Raw genomic sequence first — 17232 nt, 5'->3', positions numbered from 1 at the left:
CAGCTGGCTTACTCTATTATCGATCTGATCAACCGGTTCCAGTTTACACCTGATGTCCAATATCTGCTATGTTAATCGATCGATGACATCGCTAATTAGCTATGAAATTTTGTCATTTACGGTTGAAATTTTCTATTCTAGGCCCTGTTCAAATTTGTAAACCTGCGTATACACTTGTGATATTTGTCCAGTTAAAACTGAGTTAGCTTGAGAAATTTATTCTGAAATTTTGCCTGAAAGTTTGTCTGAATGTTTGTCATTTAGTGCCTGCATCACGGTCATTAAGTGAGAGCACATTTTGGTTAAATTTACCCCATCTTCCGATGTTTCGTCGGCATCTTCGCTACTTTGATGCAAAACGTTCCTGAATCTTCGCCCTTCTCCACGAGATCTTCCCATAGTCGCGCCTGTAGCGATTTCTTCTTCCCGTTCGTCGGGAGATACCTCTTGGTAAGTTCGTCTTTGAGCTGTTTGAGTGACATATTCTCTAATATGACTTGCATTTTGAACTACTACACTTGTATTCCTTTGTAAATGTTTACGTCCTCGTCATGGTCACTAGTTAATGTAGCCACACATACGCAAACGAGATGCTGTCAGTTGTTACTATTATTTTTATTTGCATACAGTATATTCACAAATTAACACACACATAACCTTAATCACAGTATCACAACAAAACACTTCACTTCGAGAATATCCTTAAAGCTGCCATTTTAAGAACAACTGCCAACACTTCAATATGGAGGTTACAACTTTGAAACACACTTGAAAACAGATGACTGCATATTTCAATATGGAGACTGCAAATATTGCATGTCAGCCCGGGATATATACTTGCTACCCCATAACTCTACTAAACAACAACTAACTTTTTCCGTCAAGATCGTCAGGCTTCTAGAAAGCTACATTACAAAATATATCTTTGTGAAAATTCTAGAGTGTCTAATACATAGGTTATAATGTATAGAATATTCTCAATAGTTCTCGTGCATATTACCATTCTGGAAGTTACAGTGTGTTTCACAATTATGGATTACAATTAATATATACAGGTAAGAATAAATTACAATATTAATTTACAGGTATTTACATTAACTGAATTGATATAAATGCCTATATATAGTGCACGTTTCATGACATAACCTCAAAAACAATGCAATCATATCGTATGTACACATGATGTAATAACAATAAATGGATGTAACACTTCACAGCAACACATACAATAATCATAATAATCATAAGTTAGACCTGTTATTGCACTTCTGTTAACACACTTGTGTCACTATCAGAAGACAAATAAGCACCATGCTAGTCAACTTCAGATGATTATGTTCCTAATCCAGATGTAGGCTATCAGGAAGACAAATATACACTACCCCTCACCGTACAACTCAAACAAAATAAAAATTTCTAATTTCTGAACGGAATGTGAAATACAAGCACAAACAGGCTCACTGTGTTATTCAGCAATTTCGCTGCTAACCGGCAAGCAAAAATGAACATTCCTGAGGCTAACAGCTTGCTTCCTGAAGGTGCAACTTATCCTGTGAAGTTCTGGAATTCAAGGACTTTTCCCGTCACCATAAAACTCTGGCGAGGTCTCTTTCTTACTCAAGTTGGAAATCATGTTCCTTTCACAAGGGATGACAAATAACACTTCCAGTGCTATGAAAGATGCGAACATACTAAGCGGTAATAACAAAAATTAGTTCCGCGATAAGTGAAGTATTTTTTTACAGATTAATACGATGAGAATCGGGACTTTGAATTTACGATGTGCTAAATGGAAAAACGTGTCCATGAGGAATGCACTAATGAGATTTCACTGTAACTGAAATTCCAAGAAGCCTTTAGAACACAGACCCATATAACATTGTCCCTTCTCAGTTCTATCTGCTGAAAAAGACCTGTATTCACTCAACTTTTACAGATAAGCCTCTATATACTGTGTAAATTTCATAAATAACCAGTTGTAAACAGTACCTTATGATGTGCAGCAGGATGTTTTACGGTCTTATATATTGTACAACCAGCCTGTATGACTGCAATTAGCACTAGGGCTGCAATACATCCAATGACTATGTATAATTTGGTGGAGGAAAGAACAGGGTCGTCCTTACTGTCCGGAGTCTCAACTGCAGGTTTAGCTGCTGTCACTGTAATAAAAAGCAGAGGACAACCACTTAGTGAAATTCATGATGATTAAGAAATATTTTTAGAAAGAAGCATAACTCACTGAATCCTCTCAAGTTCAGACAAAATATAGTATATGCCTGATAGATTCCCACATTTTATGCTTTCCTACCATTTTGTCATTTTCTGTTGTATGATTGTTTTTCTGCCACCAACAACTTGATGCATGGATATTTTATAATTTGCATTATTTTTCCGAATAACAACACTGATTTTCAAATCAAATTACTATTATTCAAATTATTATTATTATTATTATTATTATTATTATTATTATTATTATTATTATTATTATTATTATTATGTAATATTGATTAACTACACAACAAATTATATGTATCACCTTCAGTCATATAAAAGTTTAACAATACAGCATATCCCAACAAATAGCATGGAATTGTTCATTACTCTCCCATCTAAGAATTACTTGTATTTAGGGATTCCCATTCATTTTTTATGCTATCAGTATTCTACCTTCCTGATAATTAATTAGTAATGGAGTACATCTCCCTCAATGTATGGAAATTTAAATTAGTAATACTAAGAAAACTAGTCAGTCATTCAAGATAGCGACTTTGCTTGCATCACAAGCTCTTCACACCATAGGTTGGTGATATGTATAGCAATAAAGTTTCAGTAATTCAGCAAGAATATTAAATATCTGAAGCAAAATACAAAAACTTACATGATTGAGAATTAATAATATGGTAGGTTGGATCCACAGACAGCCCTCCAACCTTTCCTTTTGCCACAGTATTTATAAGGGTTACTTCAACAATTCCTGGTCCTTCTTCATCAAGTGACCGTCCTTTCTCGAACTGAGATTTATCGAGTAACATGTTCATTTTAGCAATGACGTTGCCATCTGACCTGAAAATAACATCAAGTAAATTATCAGTACCCTGTAGAGATTAAGTTCCACGACAGCAGTCCAACTGCCCCCTCGAGTACCAGCATTCATTTCATCAATGCTTTATTTGACTTAGTTTATTACCTTAACCATATTGGTTAAATATTTATAACTGATCTGTATTGACTATGATCTTATTATTATTAAAATCATTATCATTAAAATTATATATGTACCGGGTGTATGCATAAGTTTTTCCCAGTTTTCATGGTAAAGAAAGCATGTAATTTTCAAGAAAAATTTATTTTTTGTTTATTCAATATATTGGCCATCAGCCTTCACAAACTTCGTCCATCTTTTAGGTAAGTTATGAATACCATGCCAGAAAAACGGCTTGTCTTTTCCGGCAAACCATTCGTCAAGCCATTTTCCAACTTCCTTGAAATTGCTGAAGTGCTGCTCTGTAAGCACGTGCCCCATTAATGCGAAGAGGTGATAGTCAGATAGCGCCAGGTCGGGTAGTACAATGGGTGTTGAAGGAAGTCCCATCCAAGCGATTTCAGGGTGACTTTCACTGGTCTTGCTGAGTCAGAAGGCGCATTGCTGTGTAACAAAATCACTTTGCCATGTCTTCTGGCCTATTCTAGTTGTCTTTCGATCAATGCGTTATTTAAATTAATCATTTGTTGGCGATAGCATAGAGTTTGAGTTGGGTCATGATTCAGTAATGCCTGCAATTGCTCATCTTGAAATCACTTTTAAATTGTTGAAACCATGTCTCACATGTTCTAATCGATGGAGCGTATTTACCATATGTTTCTACAAGCAAACAATAACTTTCAACAGCCTTTTCCTTCTGATTAAATAAGAAAAGCAACGCGTGCCACAAATGTTTTTTTTTCAGGCACAAACGTCAACATGATCACTGAACGATACAACACAGACGCTAGTGTTTGGCGGTCTCAACTTGTGTGTGTTCGTAGGTTAATGTAAGACGAACAAACTGATGTATGTGTCAAATTCATACACTGAGTACTGTTCACTAGCGCCATATCTTAGTGAAACCAGAAAAGACTTATGCAGACACATGGTATGTGTGAATTTAATGACAATAAAAAATAAAGTTCATTTGACTTTACATAATTCTTTCTGAATTTGCTATATGACATTAATTGTATATTTTTTCAACAGCTCAAAACTTGTGCTGCCCAATTTGGGCACTTAGAAGTGTCTACAGGTAGTTTGTTACTAGCTGACTAACAGCATTTAGATTTACTGCTGGCCTGAAGATCAAGTAATAAGCGCAGTGTTATGTAAAGAAGGAAAATATTCATGTCAATGGTTCCTATGCAAGAAATGAAAGCCCTTCACTGTTGTAAGGTACCATAAGACTTCACTATGAGAATGATGTGTATCTCAAGGCATAAATATGAATTTTGAAACATTTAGTGTATTTTTAATGTTGAAATGTAATACAATTCATTGTATGGCTCCGTAGCCTAATGGTCAACATGGAGGTCTATAGTTCAGAGTATACCAGGTTTGATTCCAGGCTGGGTAGGGGACTTTAACAGTGCCTGGTTAATTCCACTGACACAGGGACAGTGTTTGCATTTGTCCCTCTATACTCCTCTTCATATATGCACTATACATCACATTACCAATCAACATAAAATAATGTAATAGTGAATCTATCCCCCTAAATAAGATTAGCATCAAGAAGGGCTTTTGGCCAAAAAAACAGGGTCAGATCCATATGTGCAACACAGTTCGCATCAGGGAATGGGAAAAGTGGTGGAAGAAGAGAAGAAAGAAACGTAGAATAAGAAAAGCTTTGTTTCACTCACTTCTTTTAGTTAGAAAGTTGTCTTACATCACAGCCAGGTTCCTTTTAATAAAATGTAGTAACTGGCTAACTTCCTTCGAGATTCCAAAATAGTATAGCCAGACAAGTGAAATATTGCATTTCTGTTGATTATTAACTGTTCTGTTTTCAATTAAAGTATAATTCTGAAACATTATGCTCAGTGCCATTCTTGGACTACTGCCAAAACCAGAATGAAGTGACTAACTTTAATAGGTCAGAAATTAAGAACATTTATCCAACACTGTGCATTTTTTGGGGAAATATGTTTGGCACTTTTAGCATAGAACTATTCAAGTTTCCGTTGGCACTCAAAAGGTTAATAATAAAACAAATACACACCTATTTATAGGTAATAAATGTACACTCATGTTCCTTAAAGAAACAGAACACCTTCAAAGACTAGAGATAGGAAGTTCGTGTTCACAGGACATGTTCATTATTATGTTCTGCAGAATCATTTACCATTTCAGTCACCTAGGCTCAGCATGTGTTCTGTTGCCTAGTAGGCTCTGGGTCCTCCATGGGCACTGATAACTTGTTCCGTGCCTGATGGCATCAACACGTGTATGGCGCGAATGGCGTCCTGAGGTAAAGCCACCTATGCTGCAATCAACTGGTTCCACAGTTCATAATTTGTGGTTGGCACTGGGTCATAGCGCTGCACCCATCATTTCACCATATCCCACACATTTTCAACTAATGACAAGTCCGGTAAACAGGCGGGCCAGGACAACAGTCTGACGTCCTGTGACAACAAGAAGGCACATGTACGTGCAGCAACATGTGGACGCGCATTGTCCTGCTGAAATATGGCATTTGGGGTGTCATGCAGGAAGGGTATGGCTACGGGTTGCAGGATCTCATTAACGTAGGTCAAACTGGTCATAGTGCCCTATACCGTAAGGCCTTGAGTTGGCCCTGTATGTCTTTTGTGAATGCAGTCAATGTGATGCCTCTCCCCCTGCCTGCAGTGAACCATAATATGACCATCATTTTCAAACAAACAGAAACAGGATTCTTCCAAAAACACTATCTACTGCCATTCCTGTCCCCTGTGACTTTGCTCCATACATCATTGCAGTCGATCATATTTATGCACATTAGTCAAAGGTAAGCGGAGAATTTTATGACGCGCCGATAACCCAGCCCTTAATGAACAGTAACGGACTGTCACTCCTGATAGTGTGAGATGTTTTATACTATTCCACTGTTGCGCCAGAGCCGAGGAGGATGCAGATCTGTCCTGCAATGCCATTCAGATGTGGTGTCGATCATCTCGAGGGGTGGTATGTGTGGTGCGACCAGACTAATCTCATCGTGTTCTACGGCTTTCTGTGAACCATTCTGTACACACCCGTTGCATTGCTGACATACTTCATTCCACACGAGCAGCAATGTCCCACATGGATGTGTCACGTTCTCTCATGCCAATAATGCGCCCTCTTTCAAACTCACTCATTTGATGCTACGGTTCTGGCATATGTCTGCAAGGCACCTTGCATGTCTGCTCAAGTCAGACTCATCCATTACCTTCGGTTTATTGTGACAAGAGTCGCAGGCACTTTTTACCAGTCGGTGGTGGTGCGCAGAGATATCGATGTGGACCTTGAACCTGAGGGCTGACATGGTTCAAATGCTAATCATTTCTTCAGAACATATTAATGCACTTGTCCTGTGAATATGAACTTCCTATCTCTAGTCTTTCGAGGTGTTCTGGTTTTTATGAATGTGAGTGTAAGTTAAATAATGATATTTTAATTAATAATGCTATTGATTATTTAATGGTTTCTCGCTCCATTTACAGTGAAGAGCAACAAATTCACTACAGTTTTTTTTCTGACAATCAACTTACCACACTAACGTACCTTCAACTGACTGCTGAAGACGGCCAGGCTTAGTTGACTGAAAGTAAACCAATAAGGTAACTCTAAAGCTATAATGAACATCACCACTGATGTAACTTACTCTTTAAAGTCATCAACATGCAGGTCATAAAAGCCAGGTAATTTCTTGAAAACATCCCTGAAACTTGAGTCAACTTGTGACGCCAAGCTTTCAAAATCTTGAGAACCGTGGCTTGGAACCTGAAAGTTCTTTGCAAGGTTTATCAGCTTCACTTCCATGTTATACGATAACTGCGGAGGTGGAGGAGTAGTTTTTACTGTCGGTTTGATGTCATCTGCGAACAAACAAGAATAACCGGAGGCTGGTTAACAATACATACCAACATCATCATTACAAATAGTGATATAGTATCTGCCATTGTTTTTGAGTGAAACGTGTGTGGCTTGCTGCTCAGCAATTTACGAGAACTACAGATGGTCAAAATATCCTAAATGAGGTAAGGCAAAGTCCAAGGGAACACGAAAGGAGCATACTGCAACTATAAAGAATCAATTAATAATAAATAACAGTGTATAAATTTAAATACAAGATCAAAATCTAGAGACAGCTGAGGTGAAATTAGTGAGGTTAAGAAAGACGAGAAACAGATCGCCCGCCTTAAGAGAAAACCTTAGTCAATTACTGGGAGAAGAAACAAACAGATCACCCACCTAAAGAGAAAACCTTAGTGAATCACCCGGGGTAAAAAAACTCATAAGTGTTTCGAGGGCGGTGGAAGATTTTAATTCACACTGGAAAGAGAAAACATAGATGCACGTAGTGAATCACATGACGAAGAGACCGTATAGTGCATCGAGGGTGGAGGAAAGTTCGACCTATACCAGAAAGAGAAAATATAGATGCACATAGCGAATCACAAGGGAAGAGACCGTATAAGTGCGTCAAAGGCGGAATAAAGTCTGGCCCACACCGGAAAGACAAAGTATAGATGCAGAAAGACTGAACTTTCGGAATACCCGCAAGGGAAAAGCTAACTACTACTACGAGCTCTGCGCAAAGACATTCAACAAACAAACACAGAGGAACATATGAGAATTCGCTATGCCAAACAAGGCCAATAACGACACATGTGAGGAATGCAACTCACAACTGAGTGAAGAAGATTAGATAATCACATGCAACAGGAACTGCAAGTCACGATATCACGTGGAATGCATGGGTATGCTGGTAATGTGCTGGTAATGTGCTGAAAATCAAGAAGAACAACTTTATCTGGTTCTGCCCAAAATGTACGCACCAACTCGTTACGTATGGCATAAACACAGCACCACCCGAAGAAGACGAAACAAGACTTGCTATCTTAGAAAACAAAGGAAACATGCTCAGAAATAAGGAATGAGGTGACCAAATCAAAGACCACTATTGACTCACTCAGCGAAACCCTATTAAATAAACTAGCTCTCATGCTTGAAGTACAATTAAAACAATCAGAAATTCTGACAGATCAGATGAAACTCAGTACTGAACAACCAAACAGTTAAAATTACCCAAAATACAGAGGAGCATCAACCATTGTATTCAGAGGTGACCCAAACCCAAACACACAATGCAACACACCAACAACCCAGCTCACACAACCATCGTTACGATGGTACCGATCAGGCCGTTACAACGTTAAGGTGAGCAACTAATACTCACGACACACGTACTGGATTCAAACGCCGACAACTAGGGAAAGGAACAGGCAAGGAAAGCAGTAACCTGAGAGCCACAGAACAAATGGCATGGTTCTACATAGGAAGACTTGATAATGATACTACCGAAGAAAACATAAGGAATCATCTGATAGAAGTTGGCACAGAGGAAATACGAGAGATCACATCCTTAAGTTCAAGAGGACAGAACAAAGCTTTCAGAATCGCAGTCCCATTCACCATGAAGGAAACGATAGAAAACCCAAACTTTTGGCCCAAAGGGGTGACTTTTCACCCCTACAAGTTCCACTAAGAAACCAATCAACCCCATTAACAGGAACTACGCCAGCACACCACCTGCAGACCACACAGACACGATGGCGGGAACTGACAACACCAACACAAAGACTTCACTGAAAGCCATGCTTTGGAATGCGGAGGGCCTGAAATCACTACTACCCGTAGACACAAGCACCAGATGGGACACATACGACATCCTGACACTCACATAGACCTTCACCACCAAAGAAGCAGAATTGGACAAATTCTACGGTGCGCACATTTTAGCAAGGCTGGAAAGGAGAGGGCGACCTGAGGGCAGGGTTAGCTGCTTCGTGAAGCCGCATCTACAACGGTCCAGAAACACAGACCACAAACAAATCAATTTAACAGTAGCCTACTTCAACCCAAACACATGTGCCAAAAATATAATTGACAGCCTGGGTGAAGCCATCGAAGCATTCAATGACAACAAATCTTTAATGGTAACCGGTGACTTCAACTGCTGAATCGACAAATGATGCACGAAGATGGACAGCGTAGTAGATTTCCTAACAGACTACGGCCTGAACTCTGAATGGTGTATACATACATTGCACATAACGAGAAGAGCATGAATGACCTGGTATTTATCAGCAATGAAGGGATCGAAGAAGTGGAACAAAGGGTTGGCTCGAACCCAATCAGAAAGCATATGCCAGTTCAAACCCATTTCTAACTGAATACAGAAAAGCACATAGAACGCCCAGAAACACAAGCAAGACACTCAAGGAATATAGACGAGGAGCTCTGGAAGGTGGAAAAGGAAGCAATACCGGAAATAAAGGAAAAATCAAACAAGGAAACCTAGACGAAGCCATGACTACACTACAAAACCTTCTCTTGTCATCAACAACCAAACCACACAACCAAAGAACAGCTAAAAAATGGTTTGACAGCGAATGCCACAAGGCAAGGCAAATGACACTGAAATCCCTACATGAAGCAGATTCAGAAAAAACCAACACTACCTCCAGAAATATGCAGAAATATGAAGCAAATAAAAAGAGCTCATACAGAACAAGGAAAAAGACTATAGCCAAAAGGAAGAGAGAAAGCTGATCGAAGAGGCAGAGGAAAAACTCTACAGGATACTTAAATTTTAAAAAACTGCACCTAAAAATTCCACAGTCAACCCGCAGCAATGGATGGAACACTGGCAGGAACTATTTGGAAATACACCATTGGATGAATTTGAAATAAAGGACATACCAATACACACATTACAACCTATCACAACAAAGTGAAAAAATGTGTAATGGACTCCCAAGTTCAAAAAATCTGCAGGCCCGAATGGAATTCACAGCGAACACCTAAGGACAGCACTGATAGACACCATAGATCCACTGACCCTACTATTCAATGAATACATGAAAAGAAAACCAATACCCAGCGTATGGAGACAGGCAAAATTAATCACTCTATACAAAGAAAAGGGCAGCAAGAACGACCCCAGTTCATACAGGGGGATAGCACTGGAGTGTTATCTTCAAGCTCTTCTCAAAGATCATACTACATCGCATACGACCAAGAATGGAAAGCAAATCAACCTTACAGGCCATCGAAGAAATCATTGTTGAAATAGACAGCGCACTAACATAACCAACCAGCCCACTGTACGCCATTTTCATCGACTACGCTAAAGCATTTTTGCATCCCAATAACTTCAAATTAACGAGGTTTTACTATAGTAAAATTAGCCTCATAATGTAAATAACCTTCTAGCACTCTGCTTATTTTGTAAAGCCATTCAACTTAAACTTTGTACCCAATTGTGCTTTTTACTGTGATTGAGCAGCATGTCATCATGTTGTTATATTATGTACCTTTAAGTATTAATTATTTTCAGTCTAAAAATGGGTCCAACAAGTTACCAACAACCCAATTTATTGTACAGGGTGATTTATATAAACTGGTTGGTTTTCTAAACCACCTCATTTCCGTCTGATAGCAAACAGGAAGATGCAATTTCTTTCTAAATATGAAGAAACTCGGGAGATTCGCTTACCAACATTTGCCAACCATATGCAAGTTATACCTTGTTAGGCATCAATTGTTTCCTCAATTTTGCTTGTTGCTGGCTTACTTGTTCTGCTGTACATTCGTTCAAGATCCAGTATACATTGTCTCAGTACGTTTTTTTAGTGTTTAGTGAACATTGTATTATTAAGTCCACTGTAGCCATGCAAAGGGTGTTCAGGAGAGAGTGTGGTGTGCATGATCCTCCTAAGAGAGACTCAATTCTGGCTATAGCGAGAAAGTTGGAAACAACCGGGTCTTCGGTGAATGAGCCTGGCAAGAATCATATATCTGGTTTGGTAGACGTGGCGGGAAGATATTCAGACCCATTTGCTTCAGTCTCCTAGGAAATCATTAAGTCATTTGTCTCAGGAGGCCCTTTTATTACACTGACTTACATCATACATAAAACCAATTACAGTATTTTCACCTCAGCTTGTCCTAATTGAATTATGACCTTAGTTTATATCTCCGACAATAGATTCTAAGAAGTTGCATTCTTGATAGTATACACTGCTACAGGCTACAACTAGCTATGCGAAAAAGCAACAAATATAAGTACAAGTGTGTGATTGGTAAGGACATTATTTTTTATCAGAAGCTTCATCTCCTAAATCAATAAACCCATCAACTGTCAGTGTAGTTGGAATAAATCTAATATCATCTCTCAATTTTACTTCATCACAATTCCTCGTTGCTTGTTTTCATCTTGTTTGTATAAATTAACACCTTTGAAACCTTTCCATAGTCATCTCAAATGAGCTTCAGTAGGGAGAGGAAATAACTCGTGTTTCAAACAATGTCTAACCTTTAGGGATTTTCATTTTCAAAAGGAAACTCTCTAATATAAATTCATTAAAATAGTGCATAACTTTGGGGCTTGTGTTTTATTTCTTAAGCTCTGCATTCAAAATTAATTTTTGTTCCTTGCTAAAGACTATCTTCCTCAATGACCCATAAACCTTACATTCAATTAGCTTCAATTTATCTCTGCATGCAGCTAATTTCCTTTTTGTTCTGATCAAATTTGTACCAAGGTACCTGTCTCCTCACATTTAAAATAATTCTAAAAGCATCAATGTCACTATGAGCTACTTTACATATACCGGTACAGGGCAAATTGAGATCAGGTACTTTTACTTGTTTTATCATCACTATTAGATATTTTAGATACGGAGAGCAAAATGAATTAATTACATTCTACATTATTGCTATTAATATTATCACTGCCAATGCATTCTCTGAATAACTCTTGTTCCATTGAGGGTTTTAAAATTTTTAGGGACTTGCTTAAATAGGACAGCAAGTTTTGAAAAATGCATACGACAGCTCCTCACATTAGGCTCCACCTTATTATTGGAATTTCAACTTTATTCCTATTAACAATAAACAAGTCTACCTTTATAATGAGATCTTTGGAAAAGAAACACGCACAAATTCTAGACTTATGTGTAAGCAGCATCTCTTTTCTTGGATCTGATCTAGCCCATTAAGAGAAATGCCCATTTTCAGGTGGTGAGAAGAAATGTTTACCTTTATCTGACCTGTAACCAGATTGACATCCCAGCGCGAAGCACGATGGCATTTTCAAACTCAGTGTATTCCCCAATATAGTAAATATACGGTACTCATAAATCACTCCTGTGACACATAAAACTGCATGCACCCAGTATAATGAATGACACATACAGCTCAAAAGCAGACGTTGCTCTGCATTGGCAACTCTCTTCATTGTAGCCACTAGTTTCTCCATTGCTCAAATGGGAAGCGAGTCAAAGTGCTCTCACTTGCTATTTCTATTTGCTAAGAACCAAGTGTTAGCATCCCAGTCATATAAATATGCACGGTTAAAATTGTGGCTTATGCGCCACCTGTGGCTAGTCAAAGTCAACTCGCTAGCTCACAACTGTATACCAGCTCGGCAATCTACGCAACAAACTAGCATAAGCCAAATTAACATGATGTATTCTTCTGGCTAACCCATTCCAGTGTTCTGACTCTTATGGCAATAACAATGTATGGTTCCTACACTTTAAAGCTGATTCTTTTCTCCATGCCATATGTTCTTCAAATAATCAACAAATGTACACTGACTGACAGTGACAATGCAACACCAAGGAGGGGTGGTTCGAAAGGGATGAAAGTTGGGGAAAAACAGAGACGGCACGGATGAATAATTGATGTTTATTTCAAACCGATATGCAGGTTACACAATGCGCACGGCATCGACTCAGTAGGATGTAGGACCACCGCGAGCGGCGATGCACGCAGAAACACGTCGAGGTACAGAGTCAATAAGAGTGCGGATGGTGTCCTGAGGGATGGTTCTCCATTCTCTGTCAACCATTTGCCACAGTTGGTCGTCCGTACGAGGCTGGGGCATAGTTTGCAAACGGCGTCCAATGAGATCCCACACGTGTTCGATTGGTGAGAGATCCGGAGAGTACGCTGGCCACGGAAGCATCTGTACACCTCGTAGAGCCTGTTGGGAGATGTGAGCAGTGTGTGGGCGGGCATTATCCTGCTGAAACAGAGCACTGGGCAGCCCCTGAAGGTACGGGAGTGCCACCGGCCGCAGCACATGCTGCACGTAGCGGTGGGCATTTAACGTGCCTTGAATACGCACTAGAGGTGACGTGGAATCATACGCAATAGCGCCCCAAACCATGATGCCGCGTTGTCTAGCGGTAGGGCACTCCACAGTTACTGCCGGATTTGACCTTTCTCCACGCCGACGCCACACTCGTCTGCGGTGACTATCACTGACAGAACAGACGCGTGACTCATCGGAGAACACGACGTTCCGCCATTCCCTCATCCAAGTCGCTCTAGCCCGGCACCATGCCAGGCGTGCACGTCTATGCTGTGGAGTCAATGGTAGTCTTCTGAGCGGACGCCGGGAGTGCAGGCCTCCTTCAACCAATCGACGGGAAATTGTTCTGGTCGATATTGGAACAGCCAGGTGTCTTGCACATGCTGAAGAATGGTGGTTGACGTGGCGTGCGGGGCTGCCACCGCTTGGCAGCGGATGCGCCGATCCTCGCGTGCTGACGTCACTCGGGCTGCGCCTGGACCCCTCGCACGTGCCACACGTCCCTGCGTCAACCATCTTCGCCACAGGCGCTGCACCGTGGACACATCCCTATGGGTATCGGCTGCGATTTGACGAAGTGACCAACCTGCCCTTCTCAGCCCGATCACCATACCCCTCGTAAAGTCGTCTGTCTGCTGGATATGCCTCCGTTGACGGCGGCCTGGCATTCTTAGCTATACACGTGTCCTGTGGCACACGACAACACGTTCTACAATGACTGTCGGCTGAGAAATCACGGTACGAAGTGGGCCATTCGCCAACGCCGTGTCCCATTTATCGTTCGCTACATGCGCAGCACAGCGGCGCATTTCACATCATGAGCATACCTCAGTGACGTCAGTCTGCCCTGCAATTGGCATAAAGTTCTGACCACTCCTTCTTGGTGTTGCATTTGCTCTGTCAGTCAGTGTACCTTATTATTTCCTTCCCAAATATGTTGAGGTGATTTCATCAGATTCTGGCAATACCTAAGCCGCAGAAGTAATGTAGATGACAGCACCAGGAGCCACTAGAACATTGTACATTAATATCCTTGATCTTTGGTTATTAATCAGGCATTCAGATGTTTTATAAGATTCGGTGACAATCTTAAATCATCACTTAAACTACTCATAAACGATAAATCATCCAGTGTTTCCTTTCTTTACAATCATTTTAATATTTCCGGTTATCATCGCATAAATTGTAAAAATTCAGGATCCTTGGGGTTATTCACGCTTTCTGAACTGGTATCTTTTGAAAAACACATAAAGTAGAAGTCCGTTATAACAAAAATTGGTAACAACAAAAAATTTATTCGCTATAGCAGATTGTCATTACATCCAATTTTTTGTTAAAGTTGGGAAAAGCCCCATACACATTAAAATCAGTATAAAACATCAATCAGTTTGTTCAAAACTTGCGTTTTCACGGATAATATCCACACTATGGCTAACATGTTTGTATTTTTCAAAATCGGATACCAGGTGAAGGTTTGGGTTTAATTCCATTCTGGAAAAAGAAATAGTATCACCTCAGAGGCCTCTGTGGTGAACGTTTCAGTTTTCTAACCTAACCATATACGTAACGTGAAAAGATATTACAAGCGCATGTAGAGAAATAATAACTTCCTCACTACAAATTTTTATGGGAATAGTTTTTCCAACATTTAACTAGATGCGAGAAAATATAAACTATCCTCTTGAATCAGTGATGTACTCTGACATGTCTTGAGGTGTATCACATTCTTACTTAATTTCAGAATATGAAATCAAACAATTGTTGACTTCAAACTTTATTTCTAACGAGTTAACAAATGCTATCAGCCATGATATTTACGCATTTATTACGAAAATGTGTTATTCTCTTTCATTTTAAATTTTCTTTTAGAGAACAGCAGTCACCGGGTATTATTAATCGACTTCGACATCACCTCTGAATGTTGAAGAGAGAGCTCACAAGTGTACATAGCGAGAAAACTATATGGTTCGATGATCGATCGCATTTTGTTGGAAATGTTTCAGTTTTCTTATTCAAGCAGCATCACCTAACCTAACTTAACCGTACTATAAGAATCATGAAAACATATTCAAAGTGCCAGTGGAGAAATGATAACATTCTCGCTATAAATTTACATGGGAATAGTCTCTCCAAAATTTAACCAGGCACAAGAAGATATAACCTAACCTCTCAAATTAGTGATGCGCTCTGCCATATCTTGAAGTGTATCTCATTCTTCTTTAATTTCAGTGTAGAGAATTGAAATTAAGCGATATTTTACTTGGCCTTCAATTCTAATGAGTTAACAACTGATTACGAACATGTTATTTAGGTATTTGTTATGAAAACATGCCCTCCTCTTTATTTCTAATTTTCTTAATGGAACAGCAGTCGATAGGTATTACTAATAGACTCCTCCGACATCGCATTCGAATGTTGATAAGAAAGCTCGTAGGTGCACATGAGGAGTAAACGATACAGAAGTTCGAATTTGTGGCAACCTCTTCAGTTTCTTTATTCAAATAGTGTCACCTACCCTAACTTAACCATGCATACACCATGAAAACATATATCAAGGCATAGCAGAAATCTGATAACCTTCTCGCTAAAAATTTACATAGGAATAGCCTCCTCCCCTGCAAACCATGTGTGGCAAAAGCACGTCATCCCTCCGCCACAGGAACCTAGAGGGCTGCAGCCATGATTTCCATGGCAGCATAATTAAAACAAGATATAGTAAACAAATACATCGAGTGCCTTTCTACATATTGTTATCTATGGATGGCATTGTAGGAAACGACAATGTAAAGTTCCGTACAGAATAAAAGTGCAGTTCTGTTCAAATGTTGTGTTTACTGCAGCTGGCAACTCAGTAAGTGTAATGATCCCCACATTGGTGACCCCAACGTGATTAATATAGTGTGATACAGTTTTCTACTTAAAGTCAGTGCTATTCACATGCTAGTTACCACCGTTGCTATGGAACAATTACAACAGCAGCTACAGCAATTACAAGAGCAAAATCGCCTCCTACAACAGCAACTTCAACAGCAAACGCTGCAATCACCACCCTCAGAGGTTAGTACTGTAGCGAATCATGTTGGAGTTAAATTACCTGTTTTCTGGCAGACAAACCAGGGCTATGGTTCGCTCAGGCAGAAGCGCAGTTCAATGTACCTTGTATCACACAAGATGCAACAAAATACGCGTACATTGTTTCCCAGCTGGACAGTCCCTATGCCGTGGAAGCTGAAGATATTATTACCAACCCTCCGGTGCAAAATGCATATGCGTATCTGCATACCGAACTCATTTGCTAGAGCAACACGTTCATTAACTGTTCATGGAAGAGGAGCTCGGTGACTGAAAGCCATCCCAGTTCTTACGACACCCTAGGTCTCTCGCGGGCAGCACACAAGTACAAGATAACATCTTAAGACAGTTATGGATACAGCGCCTGCCGTCACAAGTACAGGCCATTTTACAAACACAGAATGAGATGCCGCTAGATAAGGTTGCCGTCTTGGCCAACAAAATTCTTGAGGTTTCACCCGTGTCACATCCCGCCACTGTTCACGCCATGAGTACACAAACAGTTAGTGAGGTGAGCCAGCTCACGAAGAGGATAGATGAATTTTCACACCAGATGGCAGCACTGCAAACTTCCTTCTGTGCACGCTCTCATTCTCGGGATCGGCCAAGCCATCATAACAACAGCCGCAGGTCTTCTCTGACAGCCGGTGCACAAGGTATCTGCTGGTATCATCGCCACTTCCGCAAAAAGGCACAGAAATGTGAATCACCTTGTAGCTTCCCGTCAAACTCAAACCGCAACCAGTGATGGCGGTAAATGGTTGCCCAACAGATG

The 17232-nt window shown here is 40.0% G+C and overlaps 1 protein-coding gene across 1 annotated transcript in view; it reads right to left on the bottom strand.

Moving 5' to 3' along the window:
- Positions 1-17232, bottom strand: part of nahoda — a 442475-nt gene that overhangs the window by 53477 nt on the left and 371766 nt on the right. Inside the window, exons 17-19 of the mRNA XM_068226102.1 lie at positions 6882-7095; positions 2885-3069; positions 1990-2156 (exon numbers count right to left, since the gene is read on the bottom strand). Of these exons, the coding sequence (XP_068082203.1) occupies positions 1990-2156; positions 2885-3069; positions 6882-7095 (566 nt within the window). The remainder of the gene's footprint in view (positions 1-1989; positions 2157-2884; positions 3070-6881; positions 7096-17232) is intronic.

The sequence above is a fragment of the Anabrus simplex genome, chromosome 2 (assembly GCF_040414725.1).
Source record: "Anabrus simplex isolate iqAnaSimp1 chromosome 2, ASM4041472v1, whole genome shotgun sequence".
Taxonomy (NCBI): Eukaryota; Metazoa; Arthropoda; class Insecta; order Orthoptera; family Tettigoniidae; genus Anabrus; species Anabrus simplex.
Note: the sequence above shows the minus strand (reverse complement) of the source record. Positions and strands in the feature narration are given on the sequence as shown.